Source organism: Serinus canaria, chromosome 1, assembly GCF_022539315.1.
Source record: "Serinus canaria isolate serCan28SL12 chromosome 1, serCan2020, whole genome shotgun sequence".
NCBI classification, from domain to species: domain Eukaryota; kingdom Metazoa; phylum Chordata; class Aves; order Passeriformes; family Fringillidae; genus Serinus; species Serinus canaria.
This window is the reverse complement of record NC_066313.1, coordinates 16,268,097-16,281,809: the sequence shown is the minus strand read 5'-3', so window position 1 is coordinate 16,281,809 and position 13,713 is coordinate 16,268,097. Positions and strand designations below refer to the sequence as shown.

General features: G+C 37.6%; 1 protein-coding gene across 27 annotated transcripts in view; it reads left to right on the top strand.

Annotated features, from left to right (window-relative positions):
- ABI3BP (ABI family member 3 binding protein) overlaps positions 1 to 13,713 on the top strand; it is a 137,038-nt gene that overhangs the window by 111,619 nt on the left and 11,706 nt on the right. For all 27 annotated transcript variants that reach the window (XM_050987252.1, XM_050987295.1, XM_050986933.1 and 24 more), the window contains 5 exons: positions 67 to 177; positions 2,908 to 2,991; positions 4,260 to 4,328; positions 4,996 to 5,208; positions 6,678 to 6,789. In XM_050987252.1, coding sequence (XP_050843209.1) covers positions 67 to 177; positions 2,908 to 2,991; positions 4,260 to 4,328; positions 4,996 to 5,208; positions 6,678 to 6,789 — 589 coding nt within the window. The remainder of the gene's footprint in view (positions 1 to 66; positions 178 to 2,907; positions 2,992 to 4,259; positions 4,329 to 4,995; positions 5,209 to 6,677; positions 6,790 to 13,713) is intronic.

Here is a 13,713-nt window from a genome sequence, read left to right as displayed (position 1 = left end):
GTGTGTTTCTGATTCAATGGAATTTGAAGTTAAATAATTAATATGTTGTCTTGTAATGTCATTCAGTGACTATACCACCTGGCCCTCAGCACCCTCCTATACCTCCTGTCAGACCTACACAAATGAGAAGAAAACCTCTGCCTCCCAACACCGTGACTGGTAAACCGGGGAGTCCAGGTATTTCAGCCTTTTCAGCATAAACATTTTATTGTGTGTGAGATAATACTGGCTATCAGGGTATCAGAGAATTCTATAGTATAGATTTCTTTGATCTGTGATATCTGTAGAAACTAATCTTTTGGAACACACAGGCCTTGTGTTTTTTGTCTTCTTACAAAAACTTTGTTTCTTTTTTTTCCCCTAACCTAGTTATATTGAAATCACACCTAGTAAGGAAGCTGAAAGCAAAATAGCAACTCCAAGTCATCCTTTAAGATCAGCCTTAAGAATATTTCATGTCTACTGATGTCATTTTTTTGCTATTTAATGTGCATGTTGGATGGGAGATGTTCACTATTGTGCTTCAGTGCCTAGTCCTAACCAGTTATTTGTTATGGAATTGCTCATATATATATGGTACATCCATTAACCACTGCAAAAAATGAGCTAATAGTCATCCAGACAACTGACTGCACTGGGAGGTAGAGCTGAGTTGTTTCATGTGCAGAGTTTAGCTTGATTATTGTGCTAAAGTATTCTAGCTCCTCAGTATTGGTTTAAGAGGACATAGAAAGTTTCACCTTTCCTATTTTATTTTAAGTTAATCCTGAAGCGGGTATTCAGTATCCACATGGATGTTCTGTCAGTGGATTCTATATAAGAATCCTTAGGCTAACATTATTCCATGTAGTCAGAAACTATCGTCTCCTTAAGCTTAACATCATGACAGCTTTTTTCCTCTTCATATTGATCTCTGTAGTTCCTTGGAGATATAAAGGTCTTTGTATATTAGAATGTACAGCTATATATGAATATACGGCTCTACGGGATTTCCTATTGTGGGTTTTGGTTTTTGTTTTGTTTTGTTTATTTTATTTTGGACTTTATCTTCTATTAAGGAACTAAAGACCTAAATAATACTTTAGTATTGTGTGTGGCAGATGGGTGGCAAGAATCTCCAGGATGGATGAGACAATCTGTATATTTATTCATCGGCAGAGCCAAGATTGAAATACTGTGTCTGTACTTGTTGTTGGGTGATGTTTCCTTAGTAATAGCTCCCAGAAAACAGAAGACATCATCAGTCTTAGACCTGATGTATTTTCTTTTGCTTGTATTGGAATCTATACTAATTCTCTCCACTAAGTGTCTAATTAATTTACCAGTGTTTTGAAATTTCAACCTTTTTCCTGACAGTGGAGGCCAGGTTATGTGGTAGTCAGCATTTACCATACCTTCCTAGGCTTTCAGGATGGAATAAATTGGTTAAATGATCTGGTTCTTCCTTGTGGGGACAGTAGAAGATTTTTCCTTCTTCTGTGTTTCCTAGTGTTTTATCCAGCTTAGTTTTAAACATTGTAATTTTGTTTCTTCTGGTTCCCTGGAGAGAGAGACAGTTCCACTGTACCAACAGGAAAAATTTGCCTCAATGTTCTTCTTGGATTTTCCCTGTCAGAATTCTGTCCTATTTCTCATTAACACTGTGATTAATTCCTTACTTGCATCTTTCTAACTCATCCAGTGGATATTATGGAAAGGTTTCTATGCAGACATTAAAAGTCTCCTGAATGGGTAAAAAAAATGGAAATGAGAGTTCCAGAAACTTTGTGAAACTGAACTCTAGCAAGAATCTTTCAGATTTCCACTTCATTAAGAAAATTAGTGGAAAGTAGGGATTTTTGTTGCCTTAAACTTGGCTCACCAGAGTTCTACCTTCAGTTACCATGTTCTGTATCATAAATGACAGGGACATAACTACATTATATAGTTCTTGACTCTTCAGGGTTGAGATTTCGCTGTCATATCATGGTTATCTGGGAGTATCTGCATGTTTTATGAATTTAATTCTTGTCTTTTGCAGCCATTATGCAAGAAATCAAGACCTTTACTGTGGATTGTTTGCCTCTTAGAAACCTGTTTTCTTTATTAGGTGGTAACAGCTGAAGCATAACAGCAATGTCACATAATCTAAAATACTTTTTTTTAAATAGTTGTCTAATTCTAGGTGATAATATTGCCTCTATCAGTTAGTTTCTGACTGACTTATGGAACCTACTACAGAAATTAATTCAGCAAGGGAACTTTTCTTCTTGAGCAATATAGTGCTATAAATGTTGAAAATGCTGGACTTGGCTGCATTTTCTTTGTTTTCATTTGAAATGTATCTTAATTTCATTTAGTGTAAGCTCCAGTACTGTTCTGTGGTTAAACTCTAAACTCTCAAAGCAGACCACAGTTAAGGACTTGGTGTTTATCACTAGAAATGTTCCAGCACCACTAATGTATGTGCTGTATTGAGAGCAGAAATTAATCTTACCTATATTTGAGGGAAAAATCCAGGTTTCAGTTGCTGACTTCAGCCATTGTGCCTTGCAACTCAGGAAGAAATGTGCTCTTCTTGAAGGAACAGCAATGTTAGTGCTGGTCCTTTTGCACCCTTTTACCAGTCTGTGTAGAATGGTTCTGTGCATCAAACCAGGTTATATTCTAGCCAACTAAAGTCCTCCAAGACATCCTCAAAGTAGCAAAGAAATTTCTTACTGGGTTTTAGGATTAGGTTATGTTTGCAACTAGCACAGTTCAGAACTTTCCTGGATCCAGCTGAGGGATTACTAGGATTTAAATGAAAATACCTGTTGCATGAAGCAGTTGCCACAAACTGAGTTCTCTTAGAAAATGAGAAAGCTGTTTGACTCCTTCAAATGCTGAATGTCTTGTTGCTACAAGTCCCTCCGTCTGTCACTATAGCTAAGCCTGCTGGACCAACACCACCTGTGAGGACAGGAACATTATATAAGACACCAACAGCTTTTGCAACTCCAGAATATTATGGTAAGCATGTTATAAACAGTTCTGGTTTCTTCTTTTTTTTGGGGGGGGTTGGTTTTTTTTGTAATTAACATTAAGGTTTCCATTTTTCTTTTGCTTCCGTCTTCCCAGAAATCCATACATGCTTAGTAGGCTTTCAATACCACTCTCTGGCCTTTTAAAGCTGTGCAAAGACTGGAAAAGGCACTTCTTTTCCTGGATGTTTCAATTTTCCCAGGACATAAATTCAACAAATTATTTGTCAGTGACTGACAGTGCTCAGCATAGATGTCATACCATCCTTTATTAGCTCGAACTCCCACCATTTAAATTGAAAAAATTGAAGTAGTGCAATTGTAGTGGTCAGTGGGTGATTTGCCCTTTATAAAACTGGGAGTTGATTACAAATTTGGAGCCAAGTCTTTTCAAGGTGGCATACAGTAATGGTTTTGGAGGAGGATGTGCTTAGAATTTTTGGGTCCAAATGTGCAGTTCTTGGTATATTGTCATGAATGAAGCTGCTTCTAATTTTCCTGGATTTATAGTAATACTTAAATTCTTGTCTCCTTACAATGATCATGAACTCACTGTGACCCACAGTGCCCAGTGAAGCACACTGGATGCTAGATTTATTTATAAATGCTTGTTGGGAAGGTATTGTGTTTTATCTGTTGAGGTCCATTGTTGTGTTTGCATCACGTTCAGTGTCGTGGCTAATTAATACAACATTGTGCCATGAATCCTGACTGCTTTAGCACATTTCTCTTCACCAGTGTATTTGCTTTCAATTTCCTTCAAATTTTGTGGAACTTGTACACTCTGAAGACAGAATTTTTTTTATTTCCTTATCGTTATTTTTAGAGAAGTTACTGTGCCAATGTGATAGTTCTGTATATCCCAGGAACATCAAAAAAGCCCCCAGTTTAACAGCCAGCACAGTGCAAAAAGATCCTTTTTCCATGGCTGACCTTTTTCTTCCTTACCAAAAAATTAAATTAAAGCAAATGTAAGACAATAGTCTAAAAAGTATTTTACATATATTGCATTAATTGAATCCAGCAGCATTCATTAAATCAGTCATTTTTATTATGACTGGCTGTACTAGCAGGTAAGTACAGGGTTTACACAGCACTACAGAAAAAATAACTAAAATGAAGAGGCAGATCTGCCAGCAAATGTCTACCATTTATCTATTCTTATAATTATTTAAAATGCCAGAGGAACTGTGAAATGCGGCAGTTCTAACACTGAAACTTTGTATTTATTGCAAATTATAACTGTGTTTTCTACAGTTGATGCAACAGTCTTCAGCTCGAGTCCTACATCAGAAACAGATTCTTCAGGCAAACCAAGGTACCAAGGTAGGATATTCATAGCTATGGTATTTTTATTTCAGGGAGCATATGAAGTCTGAGCTATCTTACATCAAAATAACTTATTTGGTTATTCAAAGGCCAACACTTTATTTGATTCTGTATCACTTTAGTGGCAGAGGCAAGAGCTGCAGTACAAACCAGCATTTTCTGGACTAAGGTTGTTGCTCCTTCAGTTGAAACAAAAGTGTATGTCTTTGTATCAGCATACCCCTCAAAAGCTGCAAGTAGAATTATAGTCTCATTTTACTATAGAAGAAATAAAGTTGATTTTTTTATTTTGTGACACATTTGAATTCTTTCAAACAGTGTGTATCACCTGCTAATATCTTCAGAGTTTCATTTCATCAGTGGTCCCTGTGGGAAGGGGGTGAAGCAGTGCAGATTCCAGGTCAAACAACAATAAGTAAAATTTGAAAAACAAGGAAAAACCCCAAAATCAACAACAAAAACATAAAATCCAAAACAAACAAACAAAAATGAGAACAAGGAGCTTAATATTGAATATATGGGGTTTATTCTGAAAGCTTTGTGTTTCACTTGTGCAGATTTTTGCTTGGTGTGCTGAGATGGATGTTGTGCGCCAGGTAAAATGGCACTGCCATTTTGTAAAAACACTCTACTGAATAACAGCTCTTTCCTATATTGTTCTTAGCCCCCCATGTCAAGTACATGAAGAAAGATGATGATGTGCCTTGCTCCATCACAAGCTCTCTTGAACATTTTCCCCAAGAAGAAGTTGGCAGCAAGGAAGAGCCCACTCGTCCTCCACAGAATCCTCCAACCAACCTCACAGTGGTGACTGTGGAGGGCTGTCCATCCTTTGTCATATTGGATTGGGAAAAACCAGATAATGACACTGTTACTGGTTGGTTTGGTTTCTTTCCTCCATTCTGTGAAAATACAGTATTTCCAGCTAATTTGCTTTTGCGGTAGTTTTTAGTCGTTTAAAAGTACTTTAATCCCCAGGGATTAAAGGAGCCCAGTGGTTTGGGGTATTTTTGTGCTACTGTCAGCTCCAGTGTGGATAAGAAAATGCTACTAGATTATAACAAGATTTACACCACAAGGATCATTGGTGTCAGTGATGACATAAAAAGATACTTAAGAAATATGACTCTGTATCTCCTCCAATTTTCTGGCTCCTCTCTGTACAGGATCTGGTAAGGTCTAGTCAAGAAGTTCCAACAATACAGCATATCTAGATGCACACCATATCTAGATGCATACCCATAATGTAGGCATCTTTCTTGACCTGAGGCTGTTGTTTCACAGTGGGCCAGACACAATCAAAGCTTACATCCATCTAGTAAGTCAGTAGAGCTTTGCCAGCATAATACTTGCAGTATTATGACCCACTGCAAGAGCGTCAACAAGCCCTTCACTCTGTTAAAAGAATCTGGTTTTTCTTTCATTTCTAAAGGAAGGGGTTTATATGAAGAATAAATGCCTGTGAGTCATGCAGGGCTCAGCACACAGACAGGTAAACATGCAAGATGGCCATTCTTAATTCTTCCATCATCTTCTGTATTTCAACATTGGCTGACAAAAATTGAACATTGAAATTAACTAACAACTCATGTAATGAGTCATCAAAATCAATTCTGAATTCAAGAGAAGGCATTGAATCCTGTTTTCTGAAAACAGTGATTGCTTCATATTGGCACCAGTACTACATTACTTGTTTAGACAGGCTTAAACCAGTTTTGCTGTCATCTCTTTCTATTTTTGTAGTTTGTGCATGCTTTTCCAATCATCTTAGTTAAGCATCACATCTCTTTTTTTAAAATAAATGCACTGTTTCAGACAGAAAGGTGGAAACAGAAAACATAACTTGTTGCATCATTTTGCCTTTTGAATGCTTACTTTGCTTGACTTTAACTGCCTACAAGGGGTTTCATTGGGTATGCCCAAAACCAAAGCATAATGGAAAGGTCTGACAAATAACAACCAAAACAGTGATCACACTCACCTCCTTGTTTTCATAAAAACTGCAGGTGTCAGGAACCAAGACCATTCTGCTCATGCTTTGCTTGTTTGTGTTGCCACAGAAATGAAGAGCAATTTATTATCTTGTGCCCTGAGTAACAAGCAGGCACTGGACGGGCTCAGTAGTTCTTGGTGTGTGTCTATGTGTGCATGTTCATTCATTTCCTGCATTTTTTTTTCAACTTGAGTGAAATAAAATATCCACATCATGTATTGACTTCAGGCTGGCAAAAGGGAGAAAGGCTGATTTCCTGTAAAATTGCATACTCATTCACTATCTAGTTGTATTTAAGAAGCTCAAGTGAGAGATGTTAATTGATCTAATTTTTCTTTACTGTAATTTTCCAGAGTATGAGGTTGTGTCAACTGAAAATGGAGGAAGTGACGGTGAAAAGGAGAAATCAATTATCACTACAAATCAAACTCATTCTACAGTGGAAAACCTAAAACCTGACACAAGGTAGCTAAAAAATATAATTTTTTTAAGTTAATCCAACTTATTTAGACTGTCAGCTGTCTTCCACATCAAATGGAAATAAGACCTGATCAGTTTTACTCCTATTTTGATAGGGAAAAAATGTATGGTTTGGTTTAGCTTCCTTGTAAGTTAACTGATAAAATATATTTCAGGAATCTTTAGGAAGTTTACAAGAGTATTTGTGGTCTGGACAAGGTGCAGAAGTGACCTATTGTATCAGAAAGACTACTTGTCAAAAGTAACCAAATTACTGTGAAAGGAAAACCACATTTGTCCTGAATAGAATCATTTTCTTCCAGTGTCTCAAAAGAACTGGCAAACTAAAAATGAGTAAGTGAATCCCAGTTCATAGTGTGCCTCTCATGCAACTAGTGCAAATAAGCATGATTTATCTTTAAATATCAAACCTCATTAAAAAGTGTTCTTCTTTTTATGGTAAAATTCAGAGCCCAGAAGAAAAGCACTTGTCTTTTGTTACATTGTTTACTAATTGCATCAGAAAGTTAATGAGCACCACTTGGGGTTTTTCTTGCAAGGCCATTCATCTGGCTTTGGTGGTTTCTGTTTTAGATAAACTAAGATATAAAGGCATTTCTGAGAAGGGAGCAGCTACCATTCACCAACCCCAACCTCAAAAAGAAAAGACAGTGAAAGCCTTTCTGGATCCAGAGGACCACTGCCCAAAATTGAATACCTTTGGTATAAATTGCACCTGATTTAAGGATGTAAAGTCCTCAGAGTGGCTCTGTTCAATAAAACTGGCATTCCAAGCAAAATTTGTGTTTCCTAATTGTGAGGACACCTTGAGAGCTTTGGCAGAAGCACAGAAGTTACTGTTACCCCTTAAATCCAGGCTTGCTGGCATGCTAAATTCAGGGAAAACAAAAAAGTGGTTAGACAGTATCTGTTCTGCCAAGAAACATCACATGTCCATCATAAAAGTCTCCTGTCTCTCAGGAACTGCTCATTAGATGAAGGAAATGTGCTTTTGGATAAAACTGACTGCAAATGGGAGGAAGAGTAAAAATTAAACACAGTTCAATATTCATTAACAAAGTCCCTCTTATGTTTAAAAATCATCAAGGAATATATTAGACTGGGAAGGAAACTTTTCCATAACTAGCCTCAAAGGGAAGAGCTGTAAAAGAGGTAGAGCTGGAAAAGAAACTTGGCAGAGAAATAGAAATCCCTCCCACAAATGATCGGCATTTACAAAAGTACCAGCAATATATGGAAAGAGAGATGCTCAGTAGCAAAAGGTGGATTAACTGGGAAGAAGCTCTTAGCCTGGGAACACTTTTTGGAGAATCTGACAAGCTGAATTAGAGACTCTATTTTTCCCAGCTTTCCTGAAGTGAGGCTTGTGTGAACCCCCTTTGCACTGGACCTTCACACTTTGCTGGTCTGAAGGTCCAGTGCATTCAGAGCTAAAGGCAGTTCAAGACAGATCTAAAGCAGACAGACCTAAACAAAGACTTCCCAAAAAGGCATAAAAATTGTGAATCTGTTATCTGAGCCTTCATGGGTAAGTCCAAACCAGAAAGACCCTGTAGGATCAAGGCAGTTCAGGGCTGTAGTTGAGCAGATGTGGGCTCTTGAGCTGTACCTGGCAGAGACAGTCTGCAGTCGTGTTGGCCAAGGTCAGGCGTCCTGTTGAGCTGCTTCAGGTAGTGCCTGGCCCAGAAGCTAAAGAGTTAACTGCCCACAACCAACAGGAGGGAAGGAAGCAAGACAAACAACTTTTTGGTGTGAAGGGGGAGACAAGCAGCAGGGAAAACCTGGGTGCCAGATCATGCTGTTTGTTTGCTTCACTCTTTTACATTCGACACTGCTACACCTCTGGGAAGCTCTGCAGCAAGGCAGACACCCTTCTCCCTTTGAGCTGGCCTTTACACAAGGCAGCTTTTAAAGATTAGGAGCTAATGGCCAGACCTTAAATATTTCAGGAATTTGGACAGTGTTAGGGAGGCAACAAAGAGACTTTTACAGTCACTCGTCAAAAATTGCATGCAGCTGTCAGTAAGTACAAAGACAGAAGTTAAATGGGATGAGGATTATGGTGTAGTATTCTGTGAGTCCATTTAGCTGTCTGAAAAGTGACTAGATCCAGAAAAAATGCACTGCCAGAAAAAAGAGTTTTGACTATGAGTACAGTTATCAAGTACTTGGTTTTAGCAGACTCATACCATGATAATATGGAGATGGAAATGAAAATGGACTTTCATAGGTGTACCACAACTTGTGAAGGTTAATTTTAAACAAATCAAGTTGTATATATTATGGAGGTTTGTTGCCTTTCTGTCTTATATATGCCAGTTTTATGTGTTCCTGGTGACTTGACTGCAAGTCTGATACTTTGAGATGAAAGTAAAATAGAGATTTGAAAACTTATGACTGTGAGGACACAGACCTTTTAAATAAATGTGTGGCACAGTCAGATGCTTTCTAATGCAACAGGTTTTTTGGGTTTTTTTTTCTTTTAAAAAACTGTTTTAGAGGCACCTGTACAGTGTGATTTCATTGGAATGCTGACATCCATTTGGTTTTTTGCCCAAGGAAAGACATATCATATTCATGACATTTCCCCACAGTAAGGTGTGCCTCACAGTTGACAAGCAGACATTAATTTGGAGGATTTTTCCCTATGGGACAAATATTTTATCCTCTTTTTCACCTAGAGAATTAGCAAATGTGGTGATTGCAGGATTTCAAATTTTACAAGATTTCTGATAGTTTAAATAACCCATAAAGTTCAAATCTTGATATCCATTATTTGGTTGGTCAGAGCTCTTGAAATTGATACCCTTGCTGTCAGTAAGCTACTGATTTGCTTCAGTCTAGATTTCTGTTTCATTTCATCAGATTTGCTTCTGATTGAAATATCTCAAAGCCTGTAGTATTGTTTTGCTTTGTGAGCTAGATAACAATATGCATCTTCCTTATACAGACAGTTTATTGGATATAACTGGTGCCTGAAGAAAACCAAAATGAGGGTTTTTTAATTTTATTAATGTCTTCTGCTTAAACATTTCTCTTATAGATGTGCTTCTATGATCTACTATTCACATATGCACAGTGTTGATTATGACTTTATGCTGTAGTTAGCTTTTGTTACCCTTTCTATTATTTCCAAGGACTTTAGAGAAGGTTCAGGTCACATTTCACTCAGCCCCCTGTTCATTATCACCCTGAAGCCCACACCAAAATTTCTGCAGTTTTTGCTATCTTTATTCTTCTAATGAAAAGATTTATTCTTCTTTCTCCTGGTTAGTCTGAACAGAGTAGTGAGCTCCTCAGTCTTTACTCTGTTGCTCAAACAGTGAGTGTCTGCCGCGATGAACCCTGAGCTCAAAGCAGCTGAAAAGGGGCCTGGACCAGGTCACCTTCATAGGTGTCTTACAACACATATTATTGTAAGATTGGACCTTAGGGGCAGTTTCTGGTCTTGTAGATCTCAGTTTCCTCCAGTTTCTTTAATGCAGGCAGGGGTGGCTTAGTGTGTTAATGCAAATGTCATTTCTATCTTAGCAAAAAAAAAAAAAAAAAAAGAGAGAGAAACAAATTCACTAGTATGAACTAACAATTTTTCATCCTCCACATGGAAATTCTGTGATTCTTATGGTGAGAAATGCAGAGTTTATTCCACTTGGAAAAGAGTCAAACTGCAAGACTGATCGTTTTGGTCAAAGTAGTTACAGTCTAACTTCCAAGCAGCCCTTTGAGGAATGAGACCTGCAATATTCCATCTAAGTTGTCATACAGGTCTCCTGGTTCTGACTTTCCTTAAAAGGCTGCTCACATTGGAGCTCCCTGTGGGAGTAACACTGGCATACCCAGGACTCTGCTCTTTCCTTGTTTTACATTAAAATTTCATAAGAAAGCATTGCAGTAATTTCTCCTATGTTAATAGTCAAGCAAGATCTTCCATATGTGAGTCAAGATAAGGTTATTATCCTATTATCCAGAATTTTCAGTATTTTCTTCCTTGAGCTGCTTGTTTGCAATAAACATTGAGAGGCCTGAGAGAGAAATGGCCTTACTGTGGTTTTTGTTGTCTTAATTCCATCTCTTCTGTAGTAATAATGGTGTTCCTCTGCATATTCTCCTTGGAAAAAAAAAAATTGGTTTCACTGATCTGTAGTTTTTTCACGGACTTTCCTAGCCTAAAATATTAAATGCAGATGTTGTTTGGGTTTTTTTTCCAATGAGATTTTTTGTTATTCCTGCTGGTTTCTCTGCCAAAATATGTAGTTCTTATTTCTGTATCCCTGCTCTATCTTGAAACCCTTTTTCTTCAGTCAGTGTACATTTTCTCTTTCATTCTGGTGGTTTGTTTAAGGGCAGTGTAGCCCATAGCACAGACCATAGTGTCCAGGAATTCTAAAGCCCAAATTTCCATGCAAGCCTTCAAAAAAGAGCCTGAAGACTGCTGAAAACTTCTCATGCATGTTTGTGATGGCAGTAATTGGAAGGTAGTAAAGAAAAATATTAAGACTTGTCACAAATAGCTCTGGGGAAATTTGAGTAGCCATTGGAGGACATGTCCCACCAGTCTACTGCTGCAGAAAAAGAGTGTTAATAAGAAACAAAAAGCCTGTGATGCTTGCATTCCAGAGTTTTGTATAGCTTCCCATTAAGAACTGATCTGCTTCCCCATTAATTATTTTGGTGATTTCAAATATACCCTTCTCCTTTTTAAAAATTTCTTGAGTGGTTTCTGTTGGATTTTTGGGTTTGATTGTGTCCTAAGGCTGTTATCACCTTTATCTAATATTGTTCTTTATTGTAGTTAGCACCCAAATGTTCTGATCACATACAAGGAAAAACCCAAGAAAACCTCTATCAATGCAGAAAGTTGAGCTTTTGTTAACACCAAGGATCAAGAGATAGAAACTATAAAGAAAGCTTTGAGGCAGCAAAATTCAGAAAGTGGCAGAAAAATGCTGGAGGTTTCTATTTGCTTGATTAAAAAACTAACAGATACTGTACTAAGCTGCTGTTGATATCAGGGTTCATGGATAAGCATTTCCCATTTTTCTCAGCCCTTCTTTCAACTTTGTTAGGAGAAAGATTCCACAAACAAGCGTAGCAGTTTGTTCTCTCTTTCTCTCTCTCTTTCTCTCCCTCTCTCTTTCTCTCTCTCTCTCTCTCTCTCTCTCTCTCTCTCTCTTTCTCCTTCTCTTTCTCTTTCTTTCCTGGTCACACTGCCACCCAAGCACACTCTGCAGACACAGAGGAGCTCTGTGCACAGAGCCCTGCACAACTGCCATCCAACACCAGCATCTCCCCAGAAACAGACCTAAAGTCTCAGGACTGTACTCAGCTGCTCCAGTTCTCCTATTATGGTGAAAATCTCTCTTCACCTCTTTGCAGTTCTGCAATCTTCAATCTTCTCCTTCTGCATGATTTGAAAAATGCAGGAGCAGCTGCATTTGCCAGAGTTCCATGTGGTATAGCAATTTCCTGTGGTGGAAAAATATGCTCCAAGTAGTAATTACTGCAAGTCAAGTCCATTTAATCTGCACAAGGACTTTTACTGTCTTACACAGTTTGGGAGGATTTGGAAGGCCTGGTGTCCAAAAGTTTCTAGGATAGCAATCTTAGAGATGCTAAAGGTGTGAGGCATTAGATTGCTGCTTACATAGGACAGCAAGAGTTGTTGGTAAATTAGGCAGGCAGATATAAAGATGGAATATAGACTCCAGTTTCTCATTAGGTAAGTCTAATTAAGCAGCAGGCAAGGATTCTATTTATTTTGATGTACATTCTTCTTGAAACTCTGAGCATTTTTTCCCCTTCTTTGTGGTTTCTATAGGAGTGCATAACAGAGCAGATGGTACACCTTTTGACAATTTTAGTTATATTTTTCAGACCTTTCACCTTACACAAAAAAAGGAAGACTTTAGATTGTCTTCTATCAAAACAGCCACAGTATAGCTTTAAAAATACAGTAAACTATATCATATTGTGATCCAGTCTGGCATTTCATTCCTCTCCTTTTCAATATTCTGTCAACTAGATAATTCTCTTCATCCCCAAAAGTGGTTGTTTGTTATTTTTGTAGGGTGGAAGCCACTGGTATTGTTTTAGGATTTAAATTTGCAGAGGAAAGGAGCCTGTGATGCTTGTAAAAACACATACCACAGAACTGCAGAACTGAATGTATTTTAGTTTCTAAAATTTCCTTTTAACATTATTAATAAGAGGCTTCCCTAACTGACTGAGCTAAACTTTGGACATTTCTTTATTATTTTTCTTTTCTCCAATTTTCTTTATATGTTTACATAGGCTGAAATCTCTATCTGTAGATTTTAGTTCTTTATTTAAATTTTGCCCTAATTTTTCAAGCTGTGGTTTGGTCTTTTGCAGAAAACCTAGTGATCTCTAAACCACAATTTGAAAAACAGTGCTTGGAAAATAACCTTCAGTTCTTGTTTTTGTCTCTTTGGAATTAGAGAATTGATGAGTCCAAGTTCATAGACTAAAGATTTTTGGGAACAGGAGTGATTCCTATGAAGAATGTCGCCTAATGCAGCCCAACTATTGAGAGCAATAAATTTGTTTGAAAATCAGCAAAATGCATACAAAGGGACAAAACCAGATTATTATCACCCATGAGATCAAACCATAAACTGCCCATCAAGCAATAGAACATTCCATCTTGATGATCACTATTACAATAAAAGCTTTAGATCAGGTGTTCCACCTGTGAAGGAAGCAGGAAAACTTCCTTGCAGTCTTTTATCTCTAGGTATGGAGTAATTTCTACATTTTTAAAAATGTATCATCTGGCTATTACTTTAAGACCCCAAACATGTTAGGAAATCTTTGTTTATGCTTCAGTGATTCTTCAGAAAAAATCTTCAACTCCTTTGCTGCAGTTCTCTATATTATGACATTTCCTAC